This window comes from Somniosus microcephalus, chromosome 3, assembly GCF_052327205.1.
Source record: "Somniosus microcephalus isolate GS21.2 chromosome 3, FLI_Smic_1.0, whole genome shotgun sequence".
In the NCBI taxonomy this organism is placed as follows: Eukaryota; Metazoa; Chordata; class Chondrichthyes; order Squaliformes; family Somniosidae; genus Somniosus; species Somniosus microcephalus.
Genome location: NC_140989.1, coordinates 277,647,325 through 277,674,266, shown reverse-complemented (window position 1 = coordinate 277,674,266; position 26,942 = coordinate 277,647,325). Strand labels below are relative to the sequence as shown.

Here is a 26,942-nt window from a genome sequence, read left to right as displayed (position 1 = left end):
CTCTTCCTTCTCCAAGCACAGTCCCCGGCACTTATATAGCGGGAGCGTTGGTGTTATCAAACTTGAACCTGACATTCAAAATGCTCCCAAATCACCAGTGTACCAGCATGGATAAGGGTTCACAAACTTTATTTAAGCCACACTTGTTAAAAAGCCAAAAAAACAGTAACTTCTCAAACCCCAGCTCCATTCTTGAAGGTAAATATTTGTAGAAAGCTCCGACGAGAACAAGAGCTTCATGGCACTACTTTCTACCACAATTCACATGAAAAATTACTAATTGAACTCAATATTAAAGGGTATGGGCCAATAAAAGGTTTAATTCATAGTACTCCAAGTAAATTGTAACTGGGTTACATTTTGATTAAAGCACGAAGTTACTATTGAAGTCCTGTGTGCTTAAAATCAAAACCAACTTTATTCACTTGCATCTTGAGCTTCTCTAATCTTTCCTCATGGCTTATTCACTTTGGATAAGTGTTTGCAACCTACAAGTGTACTCTTTGCACTGCACCAAATTTCTAATAGTAAAATGATCAGGCTTCATAACAGCCTTACAATAGGCCAGAACATAGAGGTTAAAAACACACAAGGGAGGGGGGGGGGGGGGGGGGGGGGGGGGGGGGCGGTGGGAAAGAGTAATGATTTGCACACAATTCTCCCCAACAAACTCCACCCACCCCCCCCCCCCCCCCCCCAAAAACTGAAATAAACTAAACCTGCAATTTTCAACTTAATTTTGTAAAATGTTGCCCCATTGATCTGCTCTGGATCAGAGTTCACGTCGTTGTTGGTTGCAAATGTAAATTTACAACTAAAGAAAGATGATTATAGGATGAATGGTAGAATTCCTATAATTTATTTATTCGGTACAGTTATATTGCATTCCAAGTTTAATTAAAATTATCTAAACATCAATCTTATATGCCGACTTCAGCAACAATTAATGAAGCTGGCGAATTATTAAGCAAGCAACAGAACCAACATAATGCTGGCATTGTTTGACATGCTAAAATCAATCCGCTAACTCAAGCTGCATCTAGATCAGTATCTTGAGTGGCTGGGTAACTCTTGGAGATCTATAGTGTTTGCACTGCTGGAGACCTGTGGCCTTTGAATCCAATAATAGCTGTGGAAAAGGGGTGGCAGTGTAACCTTCTGATGTCTGCAGACATGAGGGAGAAATTAAAGGCTCCCTCTGGTGTCAAAAGGCAGCACCTGTACATACTGCACTGACATATTACACTAGTATGAAATCGATAACCAGATGTTGAGTTATTTTAGGGGACTGTGGGGGGGTGCCATGGAGAGGTTAAGAGAAGAGACAAAGAAATGAGATAGAGAGACAGACACATACAGACAGACAGAAGAGATGGATTCCCTTCTGGTTTTTGTCCAATACAATTGAAGTAATGCAATCGGAATACTTGGGCCCCGATTTTCGGGCAGCTGTCGGGCGGCTTTTCATGCGGCCGTGGTCCGAAAATCGCGGAAAAAGCAGGTCGGGACCCCCCCCCCCGGCCTGATTCCCCGCCCCGTCCGACTTTCGGACTGCCGTTTTCACGCGCCCCGCTTCAGTCCCGTCCGCCGCTGGCGGGACTGGTCGTCGGAGCACTAACAAGCAATTATCTGCTTGTTGAAGTGGATTTTCCCGTGCCGTTGCGACTTTGGGGCTTTCCCCACCTGAAACCCGCCTGCGGGGAACCCCGCCAATGAGAGCTGGCGTGAAAACAGCTGGCTTGCTTGCTTGCAGCAGCAGGTCGCTGAGGGCTGAAGATATTTAAAGAGGCAGCATTTGCAGGCTGCAGGACCTTGTTGATCAAGGCTTGGGGGAACTATTTGAAGCCTTAAGAGCAGCTGCAGAAAGTTGGAGTCTCACGCACTTCTTCAGTGTGAGCTCCTGGGAAGCCCCTCTCACCACCCTAACTCAGGACCTCCTCAACCAAGGCATCTGCTAGAAGCATGGGAGGCCTTTGGCACCTTCCCTTCCTGGCATTAGAGGATCTCCAACAGCAGAGGTGGCAGCAGCAGAACCAGGAGCACCAGGCTGCTGCTCACTCACCTGAAGCTGCACAAGCCAGAAGGGGCCAGCGCTTGGAAGTGGCTTGAGAGCACCTTGCTGCGCTTTAGGGGGCCAGTGGGACCCGTTTCTGCACTGGCAGTCCTACTCAGAAGGACTTCCAAGAAGATCTGGTTTCTCTGTTCAACAGATGGCCAACGCTCCTCAAGAGATGTCATTCTCTTATGAGCACTCACCATGTTTTCCGTATGCTGGCGAGTTATCTCCTCCATGGAGGTTGCCAACCTTTCCATGGTGCTGCGTTCATGCACCAATGACTCCACAAAGGCTCTGCTCATGGTCGCTATGGACTCCTCCATTCGCTCCACACTCGCAGCGACCCTGGAGACAAAACCTGCCAGAGACTCCTGCATCTGTGCATGGAGATCCAGCACCTCTTCTCTTGCGGATGGACCCAGAGGCAGAGGGTCGAGATGCAGCGCAGCTGAGCTGAGCTGGCAGAGCCCTGCGCCCTCCGACGAGGACTCTCCACTGCTGTCCCTGTCTCCAGAATCTGCTGATGCTCACTTGTCAGCTGTGAAACACCAGGTGACAACACTACTCTATGTCCCAAAGGTCCCCCCGAGGTGAGTGTGTCTGCGCTGGTGCTGGGTGCGCTTACTTCTGCTGACGCTGCACCCTCAGAGGTTGGAGCTTCCTCTGAGGAGTCTGGCTGCACAGCTTCTTCCTCCTCCACAGTGAGGACGGGGGCTCTGGATGGTACTGTGGGGGAGTAAAGGAAGGAGTTAGAGATATAATGCCAAGGTTCCTCTGGTGACTCCCAGCGAGTTGGCATCTGCTGACACCTGCATCCATGCAGCATTGGTCTCAGTGGGAGGCCTCTTCCTCCCTGACCTAGGAAAGAGGACCTCCCTGTGGGCCCTAACCCCATCCAATAATGCCTGCAGTGAAGCCTCGTCGAATTTGAAGGCATCTCGGGGTCTGGCACTGGCCACAGCTGCTGCAGGCTCCTTATGCCATCCTGTATGGTTCATTTGGAAGCCTTCAGAGGATGCAGTGCTTGCCATGGACCTTGAAAGCACCACAAATTATGACATCATACTGTGGGGATTCCTGACTCAATTTAGACAATTAGCAAGGCTTCCCACATGCTGGGAATTAATTGGCCAATTGAGGGAAAATTGCGTGGGGCTGGCTGACACTTTTTTATGTGTGTCAGAAACCCCACATTCGGGGAAATCCGACCATTTCCCACACAAGCCGAAAATCGGGCCCTTGGAGTGCTGCAGTTTGCTAGTTATTTTCCACATTTTCTCTGACTCCTATTTAATTCTTCAACTGTTAGTAAGAAGTAGAAGTTCTTCAGACACATTATTTTAGACTGAAGTTATACTGCACCTTGAGCAAACCAGCATCCTGGCAGGGGTCTCAACTTTGCTGTCTGTGCAGTGGAAATCTCCTCAGTCATAGTGCCAGCTTTATATTTATGAAGATATAAAACTGATCACTACCACAAAAGTGACAGTATAACTACATCCTTGGGTACATTACTTGTTGCAGCATAATCAAACTTCACATGCTGCTTTTTAAAATCTCACTTACTTGTTTGCCTTACATTTCCAATAATCTTCTACAGTACTGAAGGAGTGTGAAACTGAAGCATCAAAAAGAAAACGCACAAAAATACCCTTAAATACTTCTGAATTTGAATCAGTAATACGAATCTTGTATTTTAACAAGTCAATGGAAATGGACCACAACTCGTTATGAGGATGGAGATGTTTTAATATCCAAGCCTAATGGAGTTAAGAGTTGTAGCTTTTTAATGCAGTCAAGCTTAAACATGGCAGTCCCGAGCCTTTTTTTTTTTAAATTCGTTCCTGGGATGTGGAAGTCTCTGGCAAGACCAGCATTTATTGCCCATCCCTAATTGCCCTGGAGGTGGTGGTGGGGAGCTGCCTTCTTGAACCGCAGCAGTCCATGTGGTGAAAGTATTCCCGCAGTGCTGTTGGGGAGGGAGTTCCAGGATTTTGACCCAGCAACAATGAAGGAAGGGTGATATATTTCCAATCAGGATGGTGAGTGACTTGGAAGGGAACTTGGAGGTGATGGTGTTCCCATGCGCCTGCTGCCCTTGTCCTTCTAGGTAGAGGATGCGGGTTTGGGAGGTGCTGTCGAAGAAGCCTTGGCGAGTTGCTGCAGTGCATCTTGTAGATGGTACACACTGCAATGTGATGGTACACACTTGAGTCTGCCTCCACCACCCTTTCAGGCAGTGCATTCCAGATCCTAACCACTCACTCCGTAAAAAAGATTTTCCTCATGTCATCTTTAGTTCTTCTGCAAATCACCTTAAATCTGTGACCTCTGGTTCTCGACCCTTCTGCCAATGGGAACAGTTTCTCTCTATCTACTCTGTCTAGACCCCTCATAATTTTGAATACCTCTATCAAATCTCCTTTCAAACTTCTCTGCTCTAAGGAGAGCAATCCCAGCTTCTCTGGTCTATCCACATAACTGAAGTCCCTCATTCCTGGAATCATTTTTGTAAATCTTTTCTGCACCCTCTCTAAAGCCTTCACATCCTTCCTAAAGTGTTGGACACAATACTCCAGTTGAGGCCAAACCAGTATTTTATAAAAGGTTCATCATAACTTCCTTGCTTTTGTACTCCCTCTATTTATGAAGCCCAGGATCCAGAATGCTTTTTTTAAACTGCTTTCTCAACCTGCCCTGCCATCATCAACGATTTGTGCACATATACCCTCAGGTCTCTCTGTTCATGCACCCACTTTAGGATTGTACTTTAGTTTATATTGCCTCTCCTCGTTCTTCCTATCAAAATGTATCACTTTGCACTTTTCTGCATTAAATTTCATCTGCCACGTGTCTGCCCATTTCACCAGCCTGTATATGTCTTCTTGAAGTCTATCACTATCCTCCTCACTGTTCACTATACCTCCAAGTTTGTGTCAATCTGCAAATTTTGAAATAGTGCCCTGTACACCAAAGTCCAAGTCATTAATATATATCAAGAAAAGCAGTGGTCCTAGTACCGACCCCTGGGGAACACCACTGTATACCATCCTCCAGTCTGAAAAACAACCGCTCACCACTACTCTCTGTTTCCTGTCACTTAGCCAATTTTGTATCCGTGCTGCCACTGCCCCTTTTATTCCATGGGGTTCAACTTTGCTGGCAAGCCTATTATGTGGCACTTTATCAAACGCCGTTTGGAAGTTCATATACACCACGTCAAACACAGTGCCCTCATCAACCTTCTATTACCTCATCAAAAAACTCATCCCTGGTGCCATTCCAGTAAATCTCTTCTGCACCCTCTCCAAGGACTTGACCTCCTTCCTAAAGTGTGGTGCCCAGAATTGAACACAATACTTCAACTGAGGCATAACCTATGCTAAAGGTTTAGCATAACTTCCTTGCTATTGTAGTCTTTTCCTCTATTAACAAAGCCAAGGATCCCATATGCTTTAACAGCCTTCCAAACTTGCCATCTTCAAAGATTTGTGTACAACACCCCCCCCCCCAAAAACAGGTCTCTGCTCCAGCACCCTCTTTAAAATTGTACTATTTAGTTCATATTGCCTCTCCTCATTCTTCCTACCAGAATTAATCACTTCACACTTCTCTACATTAAATGTCATCTGCCATGTGTCTGCCCGTTTCACCAGTCTGCCTATGCCCTCCTGAAGTCTGTTATTATCCGCTTCATTGTTCACTACATTTCCGAGTTTATCATCATCGGCAAACTTTGAAATTATGCCCTGTATACCCATTTCCAAGTCATTAATGTATATCAAAAAGAGCAGTGGTCCTAATATCGACCCCTGGGGAACACCACCGTATACTTCCCTCCAGTCTGAAAAATAACTTCACCACTACTCTCTGCTTTCTGTCCCGTAGCCAATTTTGTATCCATGCTACCACTCTTCCTTTAATTTTGCTAACAAGTCTATTATGCGGTATTTTGTCAAACGCCTTTTAAAAGTCCATCTACAACCTCACTACCCTCATCAACCCTCTCGTTACTTCATCAAAGAACTCGACCAAGTTAATCAAACACGATTTGCCTTTAACAAATTCGTGCCGCCTTTCATTTATTAGCCCATACTTCTCCAAATGCCAATTCATTTTGTCCCGGATTACTGTCTCAAAGTTTCCCCATCACCAAAGTTAGGCTATCCAATTGGTCACTTCTTCATAAATACCCTCAGATTTGTGAAATAAACTTGCTATTTAACAAAACTTTGCTGGATGTCCTCAATTATCCCACGCATTTCTAAATGCTCACTAATTTTATCTCAAATTATGGATTTTAAGAGTTTGGCCACAACGAACGTCAGACTATATGGTTTGTAATTACCCGGTTTATTATTCCCTTCCTTCATGAACAGAGGTGTGACACAGACAATCCCCCAGCACAATTAGCATATCCAAGCAGATTCTTTTTTAAAAATTTTTTTTAATTTTTTAATATTGTGCCTCAATATATGCTGCTATATCTTCTCCAACTTCCTTCAGCTGCCTAGCATACCAGACACTGGTAACTTATTGACCTTGAATTCTGCTAAATTCTTTTCAATAGTTATCTCTAATAGTTCTTTCCCATCCTCCTCCAGTATACCTACGCACTCACTTCTACCATCATTTCTAAATGAAAAATATGCAACATCTCTGGCACATCTCCATCCTCCATAACTAGATTCCCCCTTCATCACGTGGGTCCGTCCTCTTTTTGACTGTTCTTTCGCTTTTTATATGCTGCTGAAAGGAGATAGAGGGTTTTTCAATTTTAGTTTAGTTTTAATCTCTCTATTCAAGCACAAAACTCTGTCCTTTGATACACCCCCTTGCACCTTACAGGAATTCATCTATTTTGTACTCTACCCTTATAAGATTCAAATTTGCCTACTTTTCTGCCCAGTTAATTTGGGCTAGATCCGTTCTTATTTCACTGAATTTTACATTTTTCCTGTTAATTCATAATTGTTTCTGTTTTTAGGGTTGAATCTAACTCTATTGTGGCAACGATTTCACAATTGTACTCCTATTCTCATTATTATTTGCCCCCATTTATCTAGATGGGAGCAGGATGTTACAAGGGGACATAGACAGATTACATAAATGGCTAAACTGTGGCAGATGGAGTTCAATGTGGGGAAGTGTGCGGCCATCCACTTTAGGTCCAAGATAGACAAATCAGATATTTTCTTAATGGCGAGAGATAAGGAACTGTGGAGAAGCAAAGGGATTTGGCTGTCCAGGTACACAAATCACAAAGCTAGTGCACAGGTACAAAAAGTAATTAACAATGCTAATGGAACAACAACAGAAAATGCTGGAAATATCCGCAGTATTTTGCTATTGTATTAATGCTAATGCAATGTTGGCCTTTCACCTCGAGGAGGTTGGAAACTATGCTTCAGTTGTACAGAGCCGTGATCAGACCTCTACGTTCAATTTTGGGCACCGCATCTCAAGAAAGATATACTGGCCTTGGAAGGGTACAGCACAGATTCACAGAATGATAGAATGCCTTAAAGGATTAAATTACAAGGACAGATTGCATAAACATGGCTTGTATTCCCTCGAGTTTAGCAGGTTGAACTAATTCAGATGTTTAAAATGGTGAATTTGATAGGGTAGGTACAGATAAACTATTTTCCTCTGGTGGGAGAAACTAGAACAAAGGGGTACAATCATAAAATTAGAGCTAGATCATTCAGGAGTGAAATCAGGAAGCATTATTTCACAAAGGATAGTGGAAATCTGGAATTCTGTTCCCCAAAAGGCAGTGAATGCTGGATCAATTGAAATTGTCAAGATTGAGGTCGATAGATTTTTGTTAGGTAAGGGTATTATTCAAATAATATCAGGCCTGCAAAAACCCCAATGCCAACAATAGTTGGCACCACCTCCATCTCCTTTACAGCCTGCTGCACACTGGCATTAGATTTCCATTCTTCCCTTGGGTTTAGTTTAAGTCGATACTCAAGTAGCTTTGGCGGCCTGATATTAAATTTCAGTGACAAAGCGGGGGAAGCAAAATTCATGCAGTTGCATTAACCTGGGAGTTGACTAGCAAGCTTTAAAACTACATGTTAAAATGAAGGGGAAATGAAAGTACCTTCCACCAACTGCAAAGTCTGAAATAGCATAATAGTAGGACTTCAGAACCTTCGGGTCGTTAAAAACCTCATCTCCAAAGGTGTTCAATCTATTCAAGGTCACTTTGATGTCAGTTGCCGTAACCCATTCCTGCAAATGAGCAAAGAGTAACGAGGTTAGTGCAATGCTTCATGCAGAAATCAGTCATAATTATCAGTCATTGGAGTCATGAGAGTATTCACCATGGAACATCCAGTACAGCAACATGCCCCTGCATGAACACTCATTACATTTTCTGCAATAATTCATAAAAAAAATGTGCACATGAAATATAAATTAATATGGCCATCGGATATGACATTAATAAATTGTAACTTAAATAAATGTAACTAATTTAGTACTTTTATATTAAAGTTGCATAATGTGTAATCAAACCATAAACCTGTTCTTTAAAAATGCATTTACAATTTAGTTATACACAGCAAACAGAAGAGATCTTTCCCCATGGCTAGTACATTGGTTCTGTTGCTTGTCTATTTAGCACCAGTTAAACAGTGAGAAAAATCCTGTAAATTCCAGAGAGTACAAGTTAAACCAAGGCTGAATACTCTCTCCCACAAATCACTAACATGCTGTGGACCAAAACATTTAGCTTTCACAAACAAGTACCCGTGGAATTTTAATTTTCCATTATAAATGAAAGCTGGGAAAAATATCATTGGAATTTTCAGCATGTGCTCTTTCCAGATGTGCTGGTGTATGCAAAGTACACCATGTATTCTTATAAATCAGTGTGTGTTTACTTGGCCAGAAGAAATAATGCAGTCATCAAGATGGACAAAGAGGGCATTCAAAGAATGGCCCAGTGCCAAGTCAACTATAATCCCCGGAGAATGAAAGGGGAGAAGAGGATATGTACAAATTAGGATGTTTTATAATATAATTGTTGACCTATACAGCAGGGCTTGGGCACAGCTCCAAATCTTGTCAAATTCTGTTCAGATGTTGTCAAAAGATGAAACTATACTTTGTAAACCCATCATCTACTTTGTATAGATTAAAAGGTGACTGCCAATACCACATTAAACAATGACAGCTTTTGAAAACTCATAAACCATGAGGAAAGCCAGGTTTTACTGAAAAACTTGTGTCCATATCTAATACAGGAAGTTGGTATTTCTGCACAGTTGCAGTGCACAGTTTCTTAAAATAATTTCAGATTGGTCAAGAAATATCAGCTACCGATTCTGCATGGCAATATGCTGCACAGTGCTTCTCATTGAAAGAAAGCGGTGATCCTTAAAATTATCTAGATGGCCATAATTAAAATCACCGTCGCCTGTGAAGCCACTTGGGACATTTTACTACATTAAAGGCACTGTATAAATGCAAGTTGTTGTTGTGTGGACATCCAGACTCCACAAACTATTTTACAAGTTTGTATTAAAATTACTTTCATATAACTTGCATTTATATAGCGCTTTTAAAGTAGTAAAACGTACCAAAGCACTTCACAGGAGTATAATCAGACAAACTGAAATGCTGAAGCTGCAGAGCAAATTCAGCAACAAAATACATGAACTGCATGCAGAATTTGTGCAAAGTTGCATTTGTGACACTGCTAATCTGGCGAGTGCCTTCAATAAAGCCCAGAGGCAAAGATGTCAGCCTTTCTGCGCACAGATTAAAGATGGTAGAACCAATGGCAGGGACCGCTGCTGGAACTTGAGACACACAGCCAACCCTCCGAATCGTTAACTCGGTTTCTTTCTCCACAGATGTTGCTTGACCTGCTGAATATTTCCAGCATTTTGTGTTTTTATTTCAGACTTCTAGCATCCGCAATATTTTGCTTTTTTTTTTTTAGCATTAATCTTATTTGCTGGTTTATCCTGCTTGAATTTTGTGGCCCGAGGTCTGAAAGGGATTTTCATGTGTCTCATTGATGGACACATGTAGCTTCAATTATATGCAAATTAATGGGAACATGGATTTTAAACCTTATGTACAGCAGCCATGGTACCATGGTACAGGACTCAGGCTTTCTTAGAGCAATCTGTAACATTTGGTATTGACAATAGGAGACAGCATATGCTAACTATGGCCTACTAATAGGCAACCAATTTGTGTAAAGCAAGATCCCACAAACAGCAATGTGATGACTACTTTTTTTTTTTAAAACACAGCCAGTTGTGATTTAGAATGTACTACTGTACCTGAAAAAGGTGGTGGAAGCAGATTCAATGGTAACTTTCAAAAGGGAATTGGGTATATATCTGAAAAGGAGAAATCTGCTCGATTATAGCAAAGAGCAAGGGAGTGGGACTAGTTGGATAGCTCTTTCAAAGAACCGGCACAGACATAATGGGCTGAATGGCTACATTCTGTGGCTACATTCTGTGCTGTAGGATTCTATGATAACTGATCAGATATTCTGAGGGATAAATGTTGGCTAGGCCGCCAGAAAACTACCCTGCTCTGCTTTGAAAAGTGCCATAGAATCCTTTATGTCCACCGGAGAGCAGAAGGGGCCTCTGTTTAGTGTTTCCTCCAAAACCCTCCTGGAAGCAGTCTCATACCTATTCAAGTTTGCACCAAAATCAGTAAAGTCAAACCAAAACCATGTGTTCAGCACAATTTTGTAAAAGAATACTTTCTAATGAAGATAGTGCTTATTTAAGCTATTATGTTAGTTTCATTCCAAGGAATGACAGCTACTGATGAGTTTTGATTATATGGGCAGGGGTGGAAGAATAGCATGAATGCCACAGTCCACATCATTAATGAGCCTGAACACGGACAGAGGTCCTTATGCAAAGCATGATCACTGTTTAGCTTCCATCAATTTTGCAACAAAAACATTCAAAAATGGAAAGATGGCCAAAGCAAACGCTGCGCATTTATTTATCATCTTGTTATTTTCAATACTAAATACTTCCATCTGCATGTAGTAAAACATACTGGAATGGAACCGATAGCCTATACCAAGTACAACATCTGATTCACATTAGTTGCATCCATACACATTCAAGGCAGAAACTTCTTGCATATTTACACCAGATTTACCATTCACAAAACTGAAGTGCATACTCTGAGGTCCACATTGTCCCCTAGGGGGCAGGGATTATCTTCCAGAAAGCAATCTCCAGACCAATCAAGAATCCATTTCTGGCAGTCTTATAACATTAGCACAGCGAGGTGTCACTGCCAAGGAAATTCTGGTGTCGAGTCTTACCATGAAATAAATTAAGCCCTGCAATCTGTTGACCTAACTGGAGTACAATTCCAACAGTGCAATTCATGCTAAACTAATACACGTTTGGGAAAATTGAACTAAAGCTGTAATTATATAAAAAGCCCTCAAGAAACAATGAGCCGAGCATATGCAAAAAAATATGAACAGATTCCTAATTATCACCAAAATTCATAACAAAGTTCCCAACGGTTGAGTAGTTGTAACAGTCCACAGTAACAAAATAGTGGTAACCTATGGCAGATACTACTGGTGAAAGCTTGTGTATACTAGATTGCCTTTGTAATAAAAAATGAGATTTGGAGGAAATTACTATTCCTTAAAGACACAACTGGGAATATTCTAGCTCAAGGCAGCACCAGAGTTTTCACAGCCATTCAACATGAATGTAAAAACAGATGAATTAGTAGAGCAATTAGCAACAGACTAATTTCTATTCAGTGGTCTCTTAATTAAAATCACATGAGCCCACTGCTGAACAGAAGGTTCAGGTTATTTGTACATGTGTGGTACTGTGTTAAACTGCACCTATTTCAGACTACAGTTCATATAAAATAGAAATTGTTCTGAACACATCTGTAGGACTGTCATCCAGATGTGTTCCCATTTTAAATGGAGTTAAAAAGTTATGGGTTCAAGCCCCACAACAGGACTTGAGACCATAATATAGGCTGACACTTAATTACTGAGGTAGTGCTGCACTATTGGAGGTGCTGTGTCTTCCAGATGAGATCTTAAACCGGAGGTTAATCTGCCTGTTCAGGTAGACGTAAAAGATCTCATGGTACAATTTGAAGAAGAGCTGGGGAGCCCTCCCGGTGTCCTGCCCAACATTTATTTCTCAATCAACACCACCAAAAAACAGATTAACTGGTCATTTATCTCATTGCTATTGGTGTGACCTTGCTGTGCGCACGTTGGCTGTTGCCTTTGAAAACAAAACAGTGATATCATTTTGGCTGTAAATTACTTTAGGATGTCCTTAGGACTTGAAAAGGTGTAATATAGATGCAAAATCTTTATTTCTTTTCATCCAGAAATGTACCCATTATGAAAAAGGAAGACATGCAGGTTGAAACTCATGAATTGGACATGCCTAATTCCTTACTTTAAACATATCCAATTAATCTCCCATGGATTTGCTCACAGAAATCTTCTTAAAAGTGTCTCTTCCTGTAACTGTCTCTACTCATCTATTTTTTCCACTGTCTTCAACACTATGTCTGCACCTACCTGCCTCGCTCCATATCTTTCTTTTTGGACATCTGTACATTCTGTTTGTACGTCGGTCTTTCCTTCTGCATGTCTTGCACTCTTTTCTTTTGCCAGTTGTAACGTCCGTGTGTAATTGAGACACGGACTGCAGAAGTTGATTATAACAGGTGTTTACTGAATGGAGACAAAACTGGAACTACTATACAAAGTTACTACACAGGCTTATATACAGGGGTGGTCACTACTGGTACTGCAGTATACAGGGGCTGCAGAATATAGTTCCTTCTTCAAAGTACATACACTACAGTTCCTCCCCTTTTAGCTAAACAGTACATAACATTCGATTAATAATTAAATAACATTTACAATTACAGTTGCTATATACATTAGCTGAAGTTAATCAATTATAAATTCAGTCTTTGAAGAGGCTTCCTGATTCTGTCTGGATAACGCCTCTTTGGGGTATCAGGTTCTTCTGGCAAAGTTGATTCGGGATCAACGTCATTGTTTGGTTCGTCTGCTTCCAATATCACCGATTCTGCGGTAGATGCAATTGGTACTTCGGTTTCATCACCAGGTGTACAGGATCGTGGTGTAGATTTGACGTTTTCCAGTGACTCTAGAATCTGGTCAGCATGGCGTCTTACAATGCTCTCTCCAACGTCCACGGTATACATTAGAGGTCCTTGCCGTGTGCAGATCGTTCCTGGCTGCCATTTCTCTGTGCGGTAGTCCCGGGCCAAAACTGGTTGACCTATCTTGAAACTCTTGGTTGGCCTTTCATTCATATTCTGAAACTGCCTGTTCTCCACATCTCTTCTGATGTTTGGCTTAACCAAATCCAAGCTGCATCTTAGTCTTCGATTGAAGAACATCACGGCTGGAGTTTGGTTGGTAACCGCATGTGTCGCAGTCCGGTAGACAAACAAGAAGTTATCCACCTTGTGTTGTAGGGGTATGTCTTCATTACACATTGCCTTGATAGCCTTCTTGAATGTTTGAACGAACCTCTCAACCAATCCATTAGTGGCTGGATGGTATGGGGCGGATGTGTAATGCTTAACACCATTGTTCTTTAAGAACCTCTGGAACTCTTCAGACACAAACTGTGGTCCATTGTCGGAGCAAATCTGTTCAGGCAGCCCATTTCTGGCGAATATGGTTCATAAGACTGAGATAGTTTTTTCTGTGGAGGTAGAGGACATTTTTATTACCTCTGGCCACTTTGAATGTGCATCCACCGCAATTAAAAACATCGAGTCCATAAATGGACCAGCAAAATCAATGTGTACCCTTTGCCATGGAGAGGAGGGCCACTCCCATGGATGTAGAGGGGCTTGTAGTGGGGCGTTTTGGACCTTCTGGCATCCTGTACAGCTCTTGGTCATCTCTTCGATTTCTCTATCGATTCCCGGCCACCACACAAACGCTCTGGCTAAGTTCTTCATTTTTACCCCTCCCAGATGACCCTCATGAAGCTCATTGAGCACTCTATCCTTCAATTTGGGTGGAATTACTACTCTGGATCCACACATCAAGGTTCCTCTGCACACTGACAGCTGTTCTCTTCTCGGCGAGAATGCTGGCAGCAGTGGTTCGCCATGTGCTGGCCATCCCTTCACCGTTAAATCATAGACCCTGGAGTGTGTCGGGTCATTTCGTGTTTCCTTTTCTATGTTTGCATTCGTCACAGGTAGACATTCGACTATGGTCGAGTGGAATATCTCCACAGGATCCACTGCAGGTGCTTCTTCCACCGTCGGCAACGGTAGGCGCGACAATCCATCAGCATTTCCATGCTGTTTAGTTCCTTTGTACTCGATGTCATATTGGTGTGCCCCTAGGAAAAGGGACCATCTCTGTAGCCGTTGTGCTGTCATTATCGGGACGCCCTTCTTAGGGTTGAAAATGGAGACAAGAGGTTGATGATCAGTTAGTAGAGTAAATTTCTGTCTGTGCAGGTAGTGATTGAACTTCTTCACCCCCCACACCAGGCTGAGGGCCTCTCTGTCAATCTGGGCGTAGTTACGCTCGACTGCAGTTAACGAGCGTGACGCAAAAGCTATCGGCCTCTCTGAACCATCAAGGAATTTGTGTGACAGTACCGCCCCAACACCGTAGGGAGACGCATCACACGCCAGTCTTATCGGTAGTGATGGGTTGTAGTGAGCCAATACTTCTCTTGAAGTGATCAGGCCTTTACACTTCTGAAAGGCCCGCTTACATTCATTGCTCCATTTCCATGCTACTCCCGTTCGTAGTAGGGCGTTCAGTGGATGCAGAATTGTGGACAAATTCGGCAAAAACTTATGGTAGTAATTCACCAATCCGAGGAATGACCTCAGTTGCGACACATTTTCAGGCGCTGGAGCCTTAACTACCACTTCAATTTTGTCAGGGGACTTATGTAACCCCTCTTGATCAATCACGTGGCCACAATACGATATTTGGTTCTGAAAAAACTCGCACTTGGGGCGATTGGCTCGTAGCCCATGTTCTCTTAGTCTAGTGAGCACCTGCTCTAGGTTGGCAAGGTGTTCACTGTCATTTTCACCCATCACTAGGATGTCGTCCAAGTAACACTGAGTCCCTGGAATCCCTTGCAGGACTTGTTCCATCGCTCTTTGCCATATAGCCGGAGCTGATGCAACTCCGAATACCAGTCGATTATACTGGTAAAGACCTTTGTGAGTGTAGTGTATGTACCTTTAAGAGCCCGTGTACTGTAATACCGGTAGTGACCACTCGGGTATATAAGCCTGTATAGCATCTTGTATCTTTTAGTTCACCCCCAGACTTTGTTCAGTAAACACCTGTTAAACCAACTCCTGCATTCCGTGTCTCCATTAACACACGGATACAACAGTGGCGACAAATTGGAGACGGACTTACCTGCAATTCGGCAGCACCTCAAGGAGATCAATTCCTCAGACGAAGGTCGGAGAAAAAAAAAGTGGTTTCACCAGCTAGCCGGGCTGGTGGCAGGTACTGCACTAATCCTTCATGGGCGGCGGGCTGGGGCTCGATCGGGTGGCTCTGCAGCGGGGCCAAGCAGCGAGTCGGAAGGCGGAGGCAAACAGAGACGGAGGGTGGAGTACTCGGGAGACGGCCGGCGCTGCAAAGCAGGTCGGCATTCGGGCCAAGCAGAGGGAGGGAAAAGTCCCAGAGAGTCCGGCGGGAACGAGTCTCCAACTATTAAAAATGTGTAAATAAAAACCGCGGAGAACAGCGTTGTCAGCAGCGGCAGCGGCGAGAAAGCGCGGGAGGCGCCATTTTTTCTCGGCAGGGAAAAAAGGAAAGCGCGGGAGGTGCCATTTTTGATTTTCAGGATGCCCAAGACTGGCAATATTACTGCTTTCAATAGTGATAGAGGATTGGACCATATATGTGGAAAGAGTGGAGGTATATTGCACAGCAAATGAAGTGGAGGATGATAAAAAGGCATCGGTACTTCTAAATCTGATGGGCGCAAGGACATACGGGCTGTTACGAAACTTAATCACTCCAGCCAAACCAAAGGACAAGAATTTTAAGGAGATTGTTGATACCCTACAGGAACACTTAAACCCAACACCGCTGCTGATAGCGGAACGATTCAAATTCTTCAGGAGGAATCAGCACAAGAATGAAAGTAACGCTGATTACCTCACCGAATTAAGAAAGCTGTCAAAGCACTGCCAATTCGGGACAGGGCTGGCAGATTCTCTACGAGACAAATTCGTCTGCGGTCTCCTAAGCGAAGGAACACAGAAAAGGTTACTTTCTGAGAAAGATTGGACACTGGACAAGGCTTTCAGTGTGGCTGTATCATACAAAGCAGCAGCAAGAGGAGCTGCAGAGATACAGCAAAAGCCACAGGACTTCGGCACCCATGAAATGACACTGGGTTTCGAGAGATGTTATCGCTGCGGCAGATCCACCCATGACCAGAGGGACTGCTGGTTCAAGGACAAAGCATGCAGGCAATACGGAAAGATGGGACACATTGCACGTGTATGCCGATCTGGGAAAAAAAATCCACTGACAGAAAAAAAATCAATAAGGAAAAGTACAGAAAGGTACAAATGATGACGGACAGTAGCTCCGAAGACCAGAAGAGCGATAGCGACTCCGGAAACAAGAGACTAAGCTGTCTCAAATTACATAATGTAATTGCCAAAGAAGATTACCAGACCATTTGGGTTACCCTCACGATAGCGGGGTCCCCAGTTAAAATGGAGCTAGATACAGGATCAGCTCTGACCGTCATAAGTCGACGGGATTACGAGCGGCTATTTCCGCATATACCTTTGGAAGACATATACGGGGCAGAAAGTATACCCCAGAGGGAAAATAAAGGTGCCTGTTGTATACAACGGCAAGGAAATACAGAAGTTGTATTTATACGTTCTGCAAGATGGTGGTCCACCGTTGTTGGGACGTGAATGGATCAGGAAGATACGTTTAGACTGGCACTCCATTCAGGCACTGACGGTGACCAGTAAGAAAAAAAATGATGATGACATCATACCTGAACGATTAAAAGACATCTTGGCTAACGCCAAAGAAGTGTTTCAACAGGAACTAGGAACCTTGAAAGGAGTCACCACCTCAATAAAAGTGGAAGATGCGGCAATTCCCAAGTTTTTTAAGGCAAGGCCGGTGCCATACGCAATTCGTCCAGCAGTTGAGGCAGAGCTGGAGAATTTGGAAAAAGCAGGCGTGTTATCCAAGGTAGATTGGAGCGAGTGGGCAACACCCATCGTCCCGGTCATGAAGAAAACGTTGAATAATGATAAATCTGAAGAACAGAGAAAAATTTGCATCTGTGGGGACTTCAAGGTGACTGTAAACCCGGTCCTTCACACAGCACAGTATCCTCTTCCGAGGATAGAAGATATTTTCGCCTCACTATCCGGAGGGAAACGTTTCACCAAAATTGACTTGGCACAGGCATATCTACAGATGGAGGTTGAGGAGGCCTCTAAAAAGTATCTCACGATAAACACACACAAAGGCCTGTACTAGTACAATCGACTGGTTTTCGGAGTGGCATCAGCTCCGGCTATCTGGCAAAGAGCTATGGAGCAAGTCCTGCAAGGGATTCCGGGGACTCAATGCTACCTAGACGACATCCTTGTAACAGGAGAAAACGACAACGAGCACCTTGCCAATTTGGAGCAGGTGCTCACTAGGCTGAGAGAACGGGGCCTACGACCAAATCGCCCCAAGTGCGAATTTTTCCAGAAACAAATATCATATTGTGGCCATATAATTAACGAAGAAGGGTTGCATAAGTCACCTGAAAAAATTGAAGCGGTCATAAAAGCCCCAGCACCTGAAAATGTCTCACAATTAAGGTCGTTCCTGGGATTAATAAGTTACTATCATAAATTTTTACCGAACTTGTCAACTGTTCTGCACCCTCTTAACGCACGGCTACAAACGGGAGTAATTTGGAAATGGAGCGAGGACTGGAAACGTGCCTTCCATAAATGCAAAGGCTTGATCACGTCCAAGGAAGTGTTGGCTCATTGCAACCCATCACTGCCAATCAGACTGGCGTGCGATGCATCCCCTTACGGCGTAGGAGCGGTATTATCGCATAGATTCCCTGATGGCTCAGAACGGCCGATAGCTTTTGCGTCACGCTCATTGAACTCAGCTGAGCGTAACTATGCCCAGATCGACAGGGAAGCACTCAGCCTGGTGTGGGGAGTGAAGAAATTCAACCATTACCTACACGGACAAAAATTTACCTTGTCGACTGACCATCAACCCCTCGTCTCCATATTAAACCCTAAAAAGGGCGTTCCCATTATGACAGCGCAAAGGATCAAAACAGCATGGGAATGCTGACGGTTTATCGCGCCTACCGTTGCCAACGGTAGAAGAGGCACCTACAGTGGACCCAGTGGAGATGTTCCACTCAACCATAGTAGAATGTCTACCAGTAACAAATTCTACCATTGAAAAGGAAACGAGAAATGACCCGACTCTCTCACGAGTCTACAATTTAACGGTGAAGGGATGGCCAGCACATTGCGAGAATGCTGGCAACAGTGGTTTGCCAAGAGGAGAACAGCTGTCAGTGTGCCGAGGAACCTTGATGTGTGGATCCAGAGTGGTGATTCCACCCAAACTCCAGGATAAAGTACTAAAGGAGCTTCACGAGGGGCATCTGGGTGGAGTGAAAATGAAGAACCTAGCCAGAGCGTGTGTGTGGTAGCCAGGTATCGATAGAGACATCGAAGAAATGACCAAGAGCTGTCTAGGATGCCAGAAGGTCCAAAATGCCCCACCACAAGCCCCTCTACATCCATGGGAGCGGCCCTCATCTCCCTGGCAAAGGGTACATATCGACTTTGCTGGTCCATTTATGGACTCAATGTTCTTAATCGCGGTTGATGCACACTCCAAGTGGCCGGAGGTAATAAAGATGTCCTCCACCACCACGGAAAAAACCATCACAGTATTAAGGACCATATTTGCCAGGAATGGGCTGCCTGAACAGATCTGTTCTGATAATGGACCACAATTTGTGTCCGAAGAATTCAGGAAATTCTTAAAAAACAATGGGGTTAAGCACTACACGTTCGCCCCATACCATCCCGCCACCAATGGATTAGCTGAAAGGTTTGTCCAGACCTTCAAGGCCATAAAGGCCATGGGTAATGAAGACATAAATCTACAACATAAGGTAGATAACTTCTTGTTTGCGTACAGGAATGCAACACGTGGTTACAAACCAAACTCCCGCCATGATGTTTTTCAATAGAAGACTAAGATGCCGGCTGGATTTGATCAAGCCAAACATCAGAAGGGACAACCTACACCACAACTCTATACGCCTAATGATGAAGCAGAGATACCCATAGTATCTACCTCCGATCCGGTGATACTGGAACCAGATGAACCCGACACTGGCATTCAAGCCGAATCGACCTTGCCAAAAGCATCTACTACACCACCGAAAACTACTACACCACCGAGGCGTTATCCGGACCGAGTCAGGAAGCCTCCAGAGAGACTGACTTATAATTGATTAACTGCAGCAAATGTGTAGATTATTGTTCTTATAAACATGTTAATTAATGATTACTTAAAATGTTATGTACTAATTATCTAAAAGGGGAGGAATTGTAGTGTATGTACCTTTAAGAGCCCCTGTGTACTGTAATACAGGTAGTGACCACTCGGGTATATAAGCCTGTATAGCGTCTTGTATCTTTTAGTTCACCTCCAGACTTTGTTCAGTAAACACCTGTTAAACCAACTCCTGCATTCTGTGTCTCCATTAACACACGGATACAACAGTGAGTGTTTATCGTGAGATATTTCCTAAAGGATTCTTCAACCTCCATCTGCAAATATGCTTGCGCTAGGTCAATTTTTGTAAAACGTTTCCCTCCAGATAGTGAGGCGAAAATATCTTCTATCCTCGGAAGAGGATACTGTACTGTGTGAAGGACTGGGTTCACCGTCACCTTGAAGTCCCCACAGATGCGAACCTTCCTTGGCTCCTCAGACTTATTGTTGAACGTTTTCTTCATGACAGGAACGATGGGTGTCGCCCACTCGCTCCAGTCTACCTTAGATAACACGCCTGCATTCTCCAGATACTCCAGCTCTGCCTTGACGGCTGGGCGAATTGCATACGGTACCGGTCTTGCTTTGAAAAACTTGGGAATTGCATTCTCTTCTATTTTTATCGAGGCGGTTACGCCTTTAAGAGTTCCCAGTCCTTGTTGAAATACCTCTTGAGCGTTAGCCAAGATTTTTGACAATCGTCCAGGTGTGACGTCGTCATCCTTTTTACCAGCCACAGTCAGTGCCTGAATGGAGTGCCAGTCTAAACTTATCTTTCTGATCCATTCACGTCCCAATAACGGTGGTCCACCATCTTGTAGTATGTACAGATACAATTTCTGTATTTCCTTGCCGTTGTATTCGACAGGCACCCTTATTTTCCCTCTGGGGTATACTTTCTGTCCCGTATACGTCTTCAAGACAATGGATGTGTCTTTCAAGGGTATGTGTGAGAATAGCCGCTCGTAGTCTCGTCGATTCATGACGGTCAGGGCTGATCCTGTATCCAATTCCATTTTGACTTGGGACCCTGCTATCGTGAGGGTGACCCAAATGGTTCGGTGATCCTCTTTTGTGATTACGTGGTGTAGTTTGAGACAGCTTAGTCTCTTGTTCCCAGATTCACTATCGCTCTTCTGGTCTTCGGAACTACTGTCCGTCATCTTTTGTACTGTGCGGCATCGGCAGCGGGTGGAGGCGGAGCTGAGCGGCAGAGCGACTACAAGAGGCCCCAGAGGCTCAGGTAGGTGTCAGTGCGGCATCGGCAGCGGGTGGAGGCAGAGCTGAGCGGCAGAGCGACTACAAGAGGCCCCAGAGGCTCAGGTAGGTGTACCAATCTCAGGCAAGGAGAGGTGTAAAAAGTATTCAAGGTGTGACGTCACCACAAAGCAGGTAAGTGATTGGTTGGTAAGTATTTCTCCCTTTTTAAGCTTAAATCTCTTTGGTTTATAGTTTCTAAGGTGTGATATTCACCATCTAGAATCGAGGCAGAGGGTATTTAAGAATAATATTAATAAATTTAATTAATTACATAGAATGGGAGATCAGGCGATGTGTTGCTGCTGCAATATGTGGGAGCTGGTGGACACCATTGATGCTCACGGTGATCACATTTGCAGTAAATGTTGGCTGCTCGAGGAATTCCGGCTCCGTGTTGAAGAGCTGGAGTCCGAGCTTCAAACACTGAGACACATCAGGGAGGGGGAGAGTTACCTGGACTCTGTGTATCACGAGGTATTCACACCAATTAGATTAATTAATTCAGATGTAGTCCGTGGCCAGGGTCAGGATGGTGTGACTAGAAGTGAGGCAGGTACGGGGATCCAGGAGGTAGTGTTGGAGGAGCCGCAGCCCTTGCACTTGTCCAACAGGTTCGAGGCTCTTACTCCCTGTGAGGATGGGAACAGGGACTGCGGGGAGGATGAGCAACCTGGCCACAGCACCGTGGAGCGGGGGGCCATTCAAGTGGGGGGAGTTAAAAGAAATGTTGTAGTGGTAGGGGGATAGATAGAGTTCTCTGCAGCCGAGAGCGAGAGTCCCGAAGGCTGTGTTGCCTGCCCGGTGCCAGGGTTAAGGACATCTCCTCTGGACTGGAGAGAAACTGGGAGGGGGAGGATCCAGTTGTCGTGGTCCATGTTGGTACCAACGACATAGATAGGACAAGGAAGGAGGTTCTGCTGAGGGAGTTTGAGTAGCTAGGGGCCAAATTAAAAAGCAGAACCACAAGGGTATTACCTGAGCCACGAGCGAATTTGGCTAGGACAAATAAAATTAGAGAGTTAAATGCGTGGCTCAAAGACTGGTGTGGGAGAAATGGGTTTTGCTTCCTGGGACACTGGCACCAGTACTGGGGCAGGAGGGAGCTGTTCCGTTGGGACAGGCTTCACTTGACTAGTGCTGGGACTAGAGTCCTGGCGGATCATATAACTAGGGCTGTAGAGAGGGCTTTAAACTAACTAGTGGGGGGGAGGTTCCTAGAGAGCAAATAATAAACATGACAACAGGGAAGGTCACAGACTTAGGTAGCAGTGGGGAAATTAAAAACCAGAGCATGTCAGGAAGGGGCAGAAGGTATGGAGTAAAAGGTAAAGTAATAAAAAGGGCAAAAGCAGGAACTAAGTGTCACAAAACATATTTGAAAGTTCTCTATCTGAATGCACGTAGCATTCGTAACAAAATAGATGAGTTAATGGCACAAATAACTACATATGGGTATGATCTTGTGGCCATTACAGAAACATGGCTGCAGGGTGACAATGCCTGGGAATTAAACATACCAGGTTATTTAACGATCGGGAAGGACAGGCAGGAAGGAAGGGGAGGTGGGGTGGCTATGTTAATAAAGGAAGGAATCACTATAATAGAGAAATGATATTGGGTCAAAAGATCAGGACAATGAAACAGTTTAGGTGGAGGTAAGGAATAATAAGGGGAAAAAAACTAGTGGGCGTAATTTATAGGCTTCCGAACTGTGGCAACTCTGTTGGACGGAGTATCAATCAGGAAATAGTTGAGGCTTGTAATAAGGGAACATCTATAATTATGGGGGATTTTAACTATCATATTAATTGGACAAATCAAATTGGGCAGGCCTGCCTTGAGGATGAGTTCATTGAGTGTATTAGGGATGGGTTTCTTGAGCAGTATGTAACTGAACCGACCAGGGGGCAAGCAACCTTAGATCTGGTCCTGTGTAACGAGACAGGATTAATTAAAAATGTCCTAGTAAAGGATCCCCTTGGAATGAGTGACCATAACATGGTTGAATTCCATATTCAATTAGAGGGCGAGAAGGTTGGATCTCAAACAAGCGTGCTGAGCTTGAATAAAGGAGACTATGAAGGTATGAGAGCGGAATTGAGTAGAGCGGATTGGGAAAATAGATTAAAGTGTAAGACGATACATGATCAGTGGTGTACATTTAAGGAGTTATTTTACAACTTCCAAAAAAAATATATTCCACCGAGAAGAAAAGGGTGTAAAAGAAAAGACAGCCATCCGTGGCTAAGTAAAGAAATTAAGGATAGTATTCAACTAAAAACAAGGGCATAAAAGGTAGCCAAATCTAGTGGGAGGATAGAGGATAGGGAAAACTTTAAAAGACAGCAAAAAATAACAAAAAGATTGATTAAGAAAGGGAAGATAGATTATGAAAGTAAATTAGCAAAAAATATAAAAACAGATAGTAAGAGTTTTTATAGTTATATAAAAAGAAAAAGGGTGGCTAAAGTAAATGTTGGTCCCTTAGAGGATGAGACCGGGAAATTAATGGTGGGAAATATGGAGATGGCAAAAACACTGAATGAATATTTTATATCAGTCTTTACAGTAGAAGACACTAAGAATATCCCAACATTGGACAAACAGGGGGCTAAAGGGGGGGGGGGGGAGGAGCTAAACACGATCAAGATCACTAAGGAAGTGGTACTCGGTAAAATAATGGGACTCAAGGCAGATAAATCCCCTGGACCTGATGGCTTACATCCTAGGGTCTTGAGGGAAGTGGCGGTAGGGATTGTGGATGCATTGGTAATAATTTTCCAAAACTCCCTGGACTCGGCAATGGTCCCGGCAGACTGGAAAACTGCTAATGTAACACCCTTATTTAAAAAGGGCAGTAGACAGAAGGCTGGAAACTATAGACCGGTTAGCCTAACATCTGTGGTAGGTAAAATTTTGGAGTCCATTATTAAGGAGACAGTAACAGGACATTTGGATAATCATAATTTAATAGGACAAAGTCAGCATGGTTTTATGAAGGGGAAGTCATGTTTGACAAATTTGCTGGAGTTCTTTGAGGAAGTAACATATAGGGTGGATAAAGGGGAACCAGTGGACGTAGTGTATTTAGACTTCCAAAAGGCATTTGACAAGGTGCCACACAAAAGATTATTGCTTAAGATAAAAAATCACGGGATTGGGGGTAATATTCTGGCATGGATAGAGGATTGGCTATCTAACAGAAGGCAGAGAGTTGGGATAAATGGTTCATTCTCAGACTGGCAATCAGTAACTAGTGGTGTTCCGCAGGGGTCAGTGCTGGGTCCCCAACTCTTTACAATCTATATTAACGATTTGGAGGAGGGGACCGAGTGTAACATATCAAAGTTTGCAGATGATACTAAGATGGGGGGGAAAGTAGTGAGTGAGGAGGACATAAAAAAACCTGCAAGGGGACATAGACAGGCTAAGTAAGTGGGCAGAGATTTGGCAGATGGAATACAATACTGGAAAGTGTGAGGTTATGCACTTTGGCAGGAAAAATTGTAGAGCAAGTTATTATCTTAATGGCAAGAAACTGGAAAGTACTGAAGTACAAAGGGATCTGGGGGTCCTGGTGCACGAAACTCAAAAGGTTAGTATGCAGGTGCAGCAAGTGATCAAGAAGGCCAATGGAATGTTGGCTTTCATTGCTGGGGGATAGAATATAAAAATAGGGAGGTATTGCTTCAGTTGTACAAGGTATTGGTGAGACCGCACCTGGAATACTGCGTACAGTTTTGGTGTCCATACTTAAGAAAGGACATACTTGCTCTCGAGTCAGTACAAAGAAGGTTCACTCGGTTAATCCCGGGGATGAGGGGATGGACATATGAGGAGAGGTTGAGTAGATTGGGACTCTACTCATTGGAGTTCAGAAGAATGAGAGGCGATCTTATTGAAACATATAAGATTGTGAAGGGGTTGGATCGGGTGGATGCGGGGAAGATGTTCCTGATGATGGGTGAAACTAGAACTAGGGGGCATAGTCTTAGAATAAGGGGCTGCTCTTTCAAAACTGAGATGAGGAGGAACTACTTCACTCAGAGGGTGGTAGGTCCATGGAATATGCTGCCCCAAAAAGCTGTAGAAGCTACATCATTACATAAATTTAAAACAGAAATAGACAGTTTCCTAGAAGTAAAGGGAATTAAGGGTTACGGGGAGCGGGCAGGAATTTGGACGAGTCTAGGTTCGGATCGGTCATGGCCCTGTGGGTAGCGGAGCGGGCCCAGGGGCCGTGTAGCCTGATCCTGCTCCTATTTCGTGTGTCTAATTCTGTTAGATGCAGGAGATGGTTCTGTGCTAGTGGATTGGCAGTTAGGATCAGATCAGCCATGATCTTATTGAATGGCGGAGCAGGCTCGAGGGGCCGATTGGCCTACTCCTGCTCCTATTTCTTATGTTCTTATGTTCCTGTACTTTTCCTTAGTAGTCTTTTTGTTGTCGTTTGTCTTCTTCCCGGACCTGCAAACTCGTGCAATGTGTCCCATCTTTCAGCATTGCCTGCATGTTTTGTCCTTGGACCAGCAGTCCTTCTGGTCATGGGTTGTTCTGCCGCAGCGATAACATTTTTCAAATCCCCGTGTCATTTCATGGGTGCCGTATTCCTGTGGCTTTTGCTGTATTTCCGCAGCTCCCCTTGCTGCTGCTTCATGCGATACTGCCACGCTGAAAGCCTTATCTAGCGTCAGCTCTTTTTCTGCGAGTAACTTCTTCTGTGTTCCTTCACTCAGGAGTCCACAGACAAATTTGTCCCGTAGGGTATCTGCCAGTCCTGCTCCGAACTGGCAGTGCTTTGATAGCTTGCGTAGTTCCGTAAGGTAATCAGCATTGCTCTCATCTTTATGCTGATTTCTCTTGTGGAATTTAAATCTTTCTGCTATCAGCAGCGGTGTAGGATTTAGGTGTTCTTGTAGGATATCAACAATTGTGTTAAAACTCTTCTCCATCGGTTTGACTGGAGTGATCAGGTTCCGCAATAGGCCGTACGTTCTTGCGCCCATTAAGTTTAGTAGTACCGATGCCTTTTTCTCATCGGCTACTTCATTTGCCTTGCAATATACTTCGACTCTTTCCACATACGTGGTCCAGTCTTCTATTGCATTATCAAAGGCAGTGATATTGCCAGTCTTCGGCATCTTGGAGATCTAAGATGGCGCCTCCCGCGCTTTGCCTTCTTCCCCGCTAGATTAAGATGGCGCCTCCCGCGCTGTCTTTTCCGCTGCTGCCAGCGCTGTTGCTGGCGTTTTTATGCCTTGATGGCGACGCCCTATGCTCTTCGCGCACATCCCCCCGCGCTGCTGCCAACGCCGCTCTCCGCGGTCCCCGTGGCAAACTGCAGCTCCTCGCAGCTTTCTGCGCTTCTAATTTCTTTTATTTTAATTACTGTTCCCGTCGTCAGAGCAGACCCTATGGGACACTTTCCTCCCTCTTCTCGGGTCTGTACGCTGCCCGGCTTCGTAGCACCGGCCGCGCCCTGTGTGCTCCACCCTCTCTCTCTCTCTCTCTCTCCTCTTCCCGACAACGCTGCTCGGCCCTGTTTAAAAGCCACCCGATCGAGCTCTAGCCCGCCGCAGCCCAGGAAGCATCAGTGTACTACCTGCCACCAGCCCGATTAGCTGGAACACCATAGACTGGATAACCAAGCCCAGCTCTCGACAGCCTCGCCTGCAAATCTTCGAATTCGATGAATCAGAGGGCGGTTGCCCACCGTCGACGCCCGTTTCTTCTGTTTGTTTTTTTTTCTTTTTGGATTTCTTCCTTCTGGCCTCGACCTCTAACAACTTCGCTTCAGGGATGGAGCCCCGTGAGGTGGTGCAGAACTGTAGGTAAGTTCGGATCTGTTCGTCGCCAATGTAACGTCCGTGTGTAATTGAGACACGGACTGCAGAAGTTGGTTATAACAGGTGTTTACTGAATGGAGACAAAACTGGAACTACTATACAGGCTTATATACAGGGGTGGTCACTACTGGTACTGCAGTATACAGGGGCT

General features: G+C 44.3%; 1 protein-coding gene across 1 annotated transcript in view; it reads right to left on the bottom strand.

The window, feature by feature from the left end:
• lamc1 (laminin, gamma 1) overlaps nucleotides 1–26,942 on the bottom strand; it is a 292,326-nt gene that overhangs the window by 84,732 nt on the left and 180,652 nt on the right. The window contains exon 3 of the mRNA XM_085982601.1: nucleotides 8,169–8,299. Coding sequence (XP_085838727.1) covers nucleotides 8,169–8,299 — 131 coding nt within the window. The remainder of the gene's footprint in view (nucleotides 1–8,168; nucleotides 8,300–26,942) is intronic.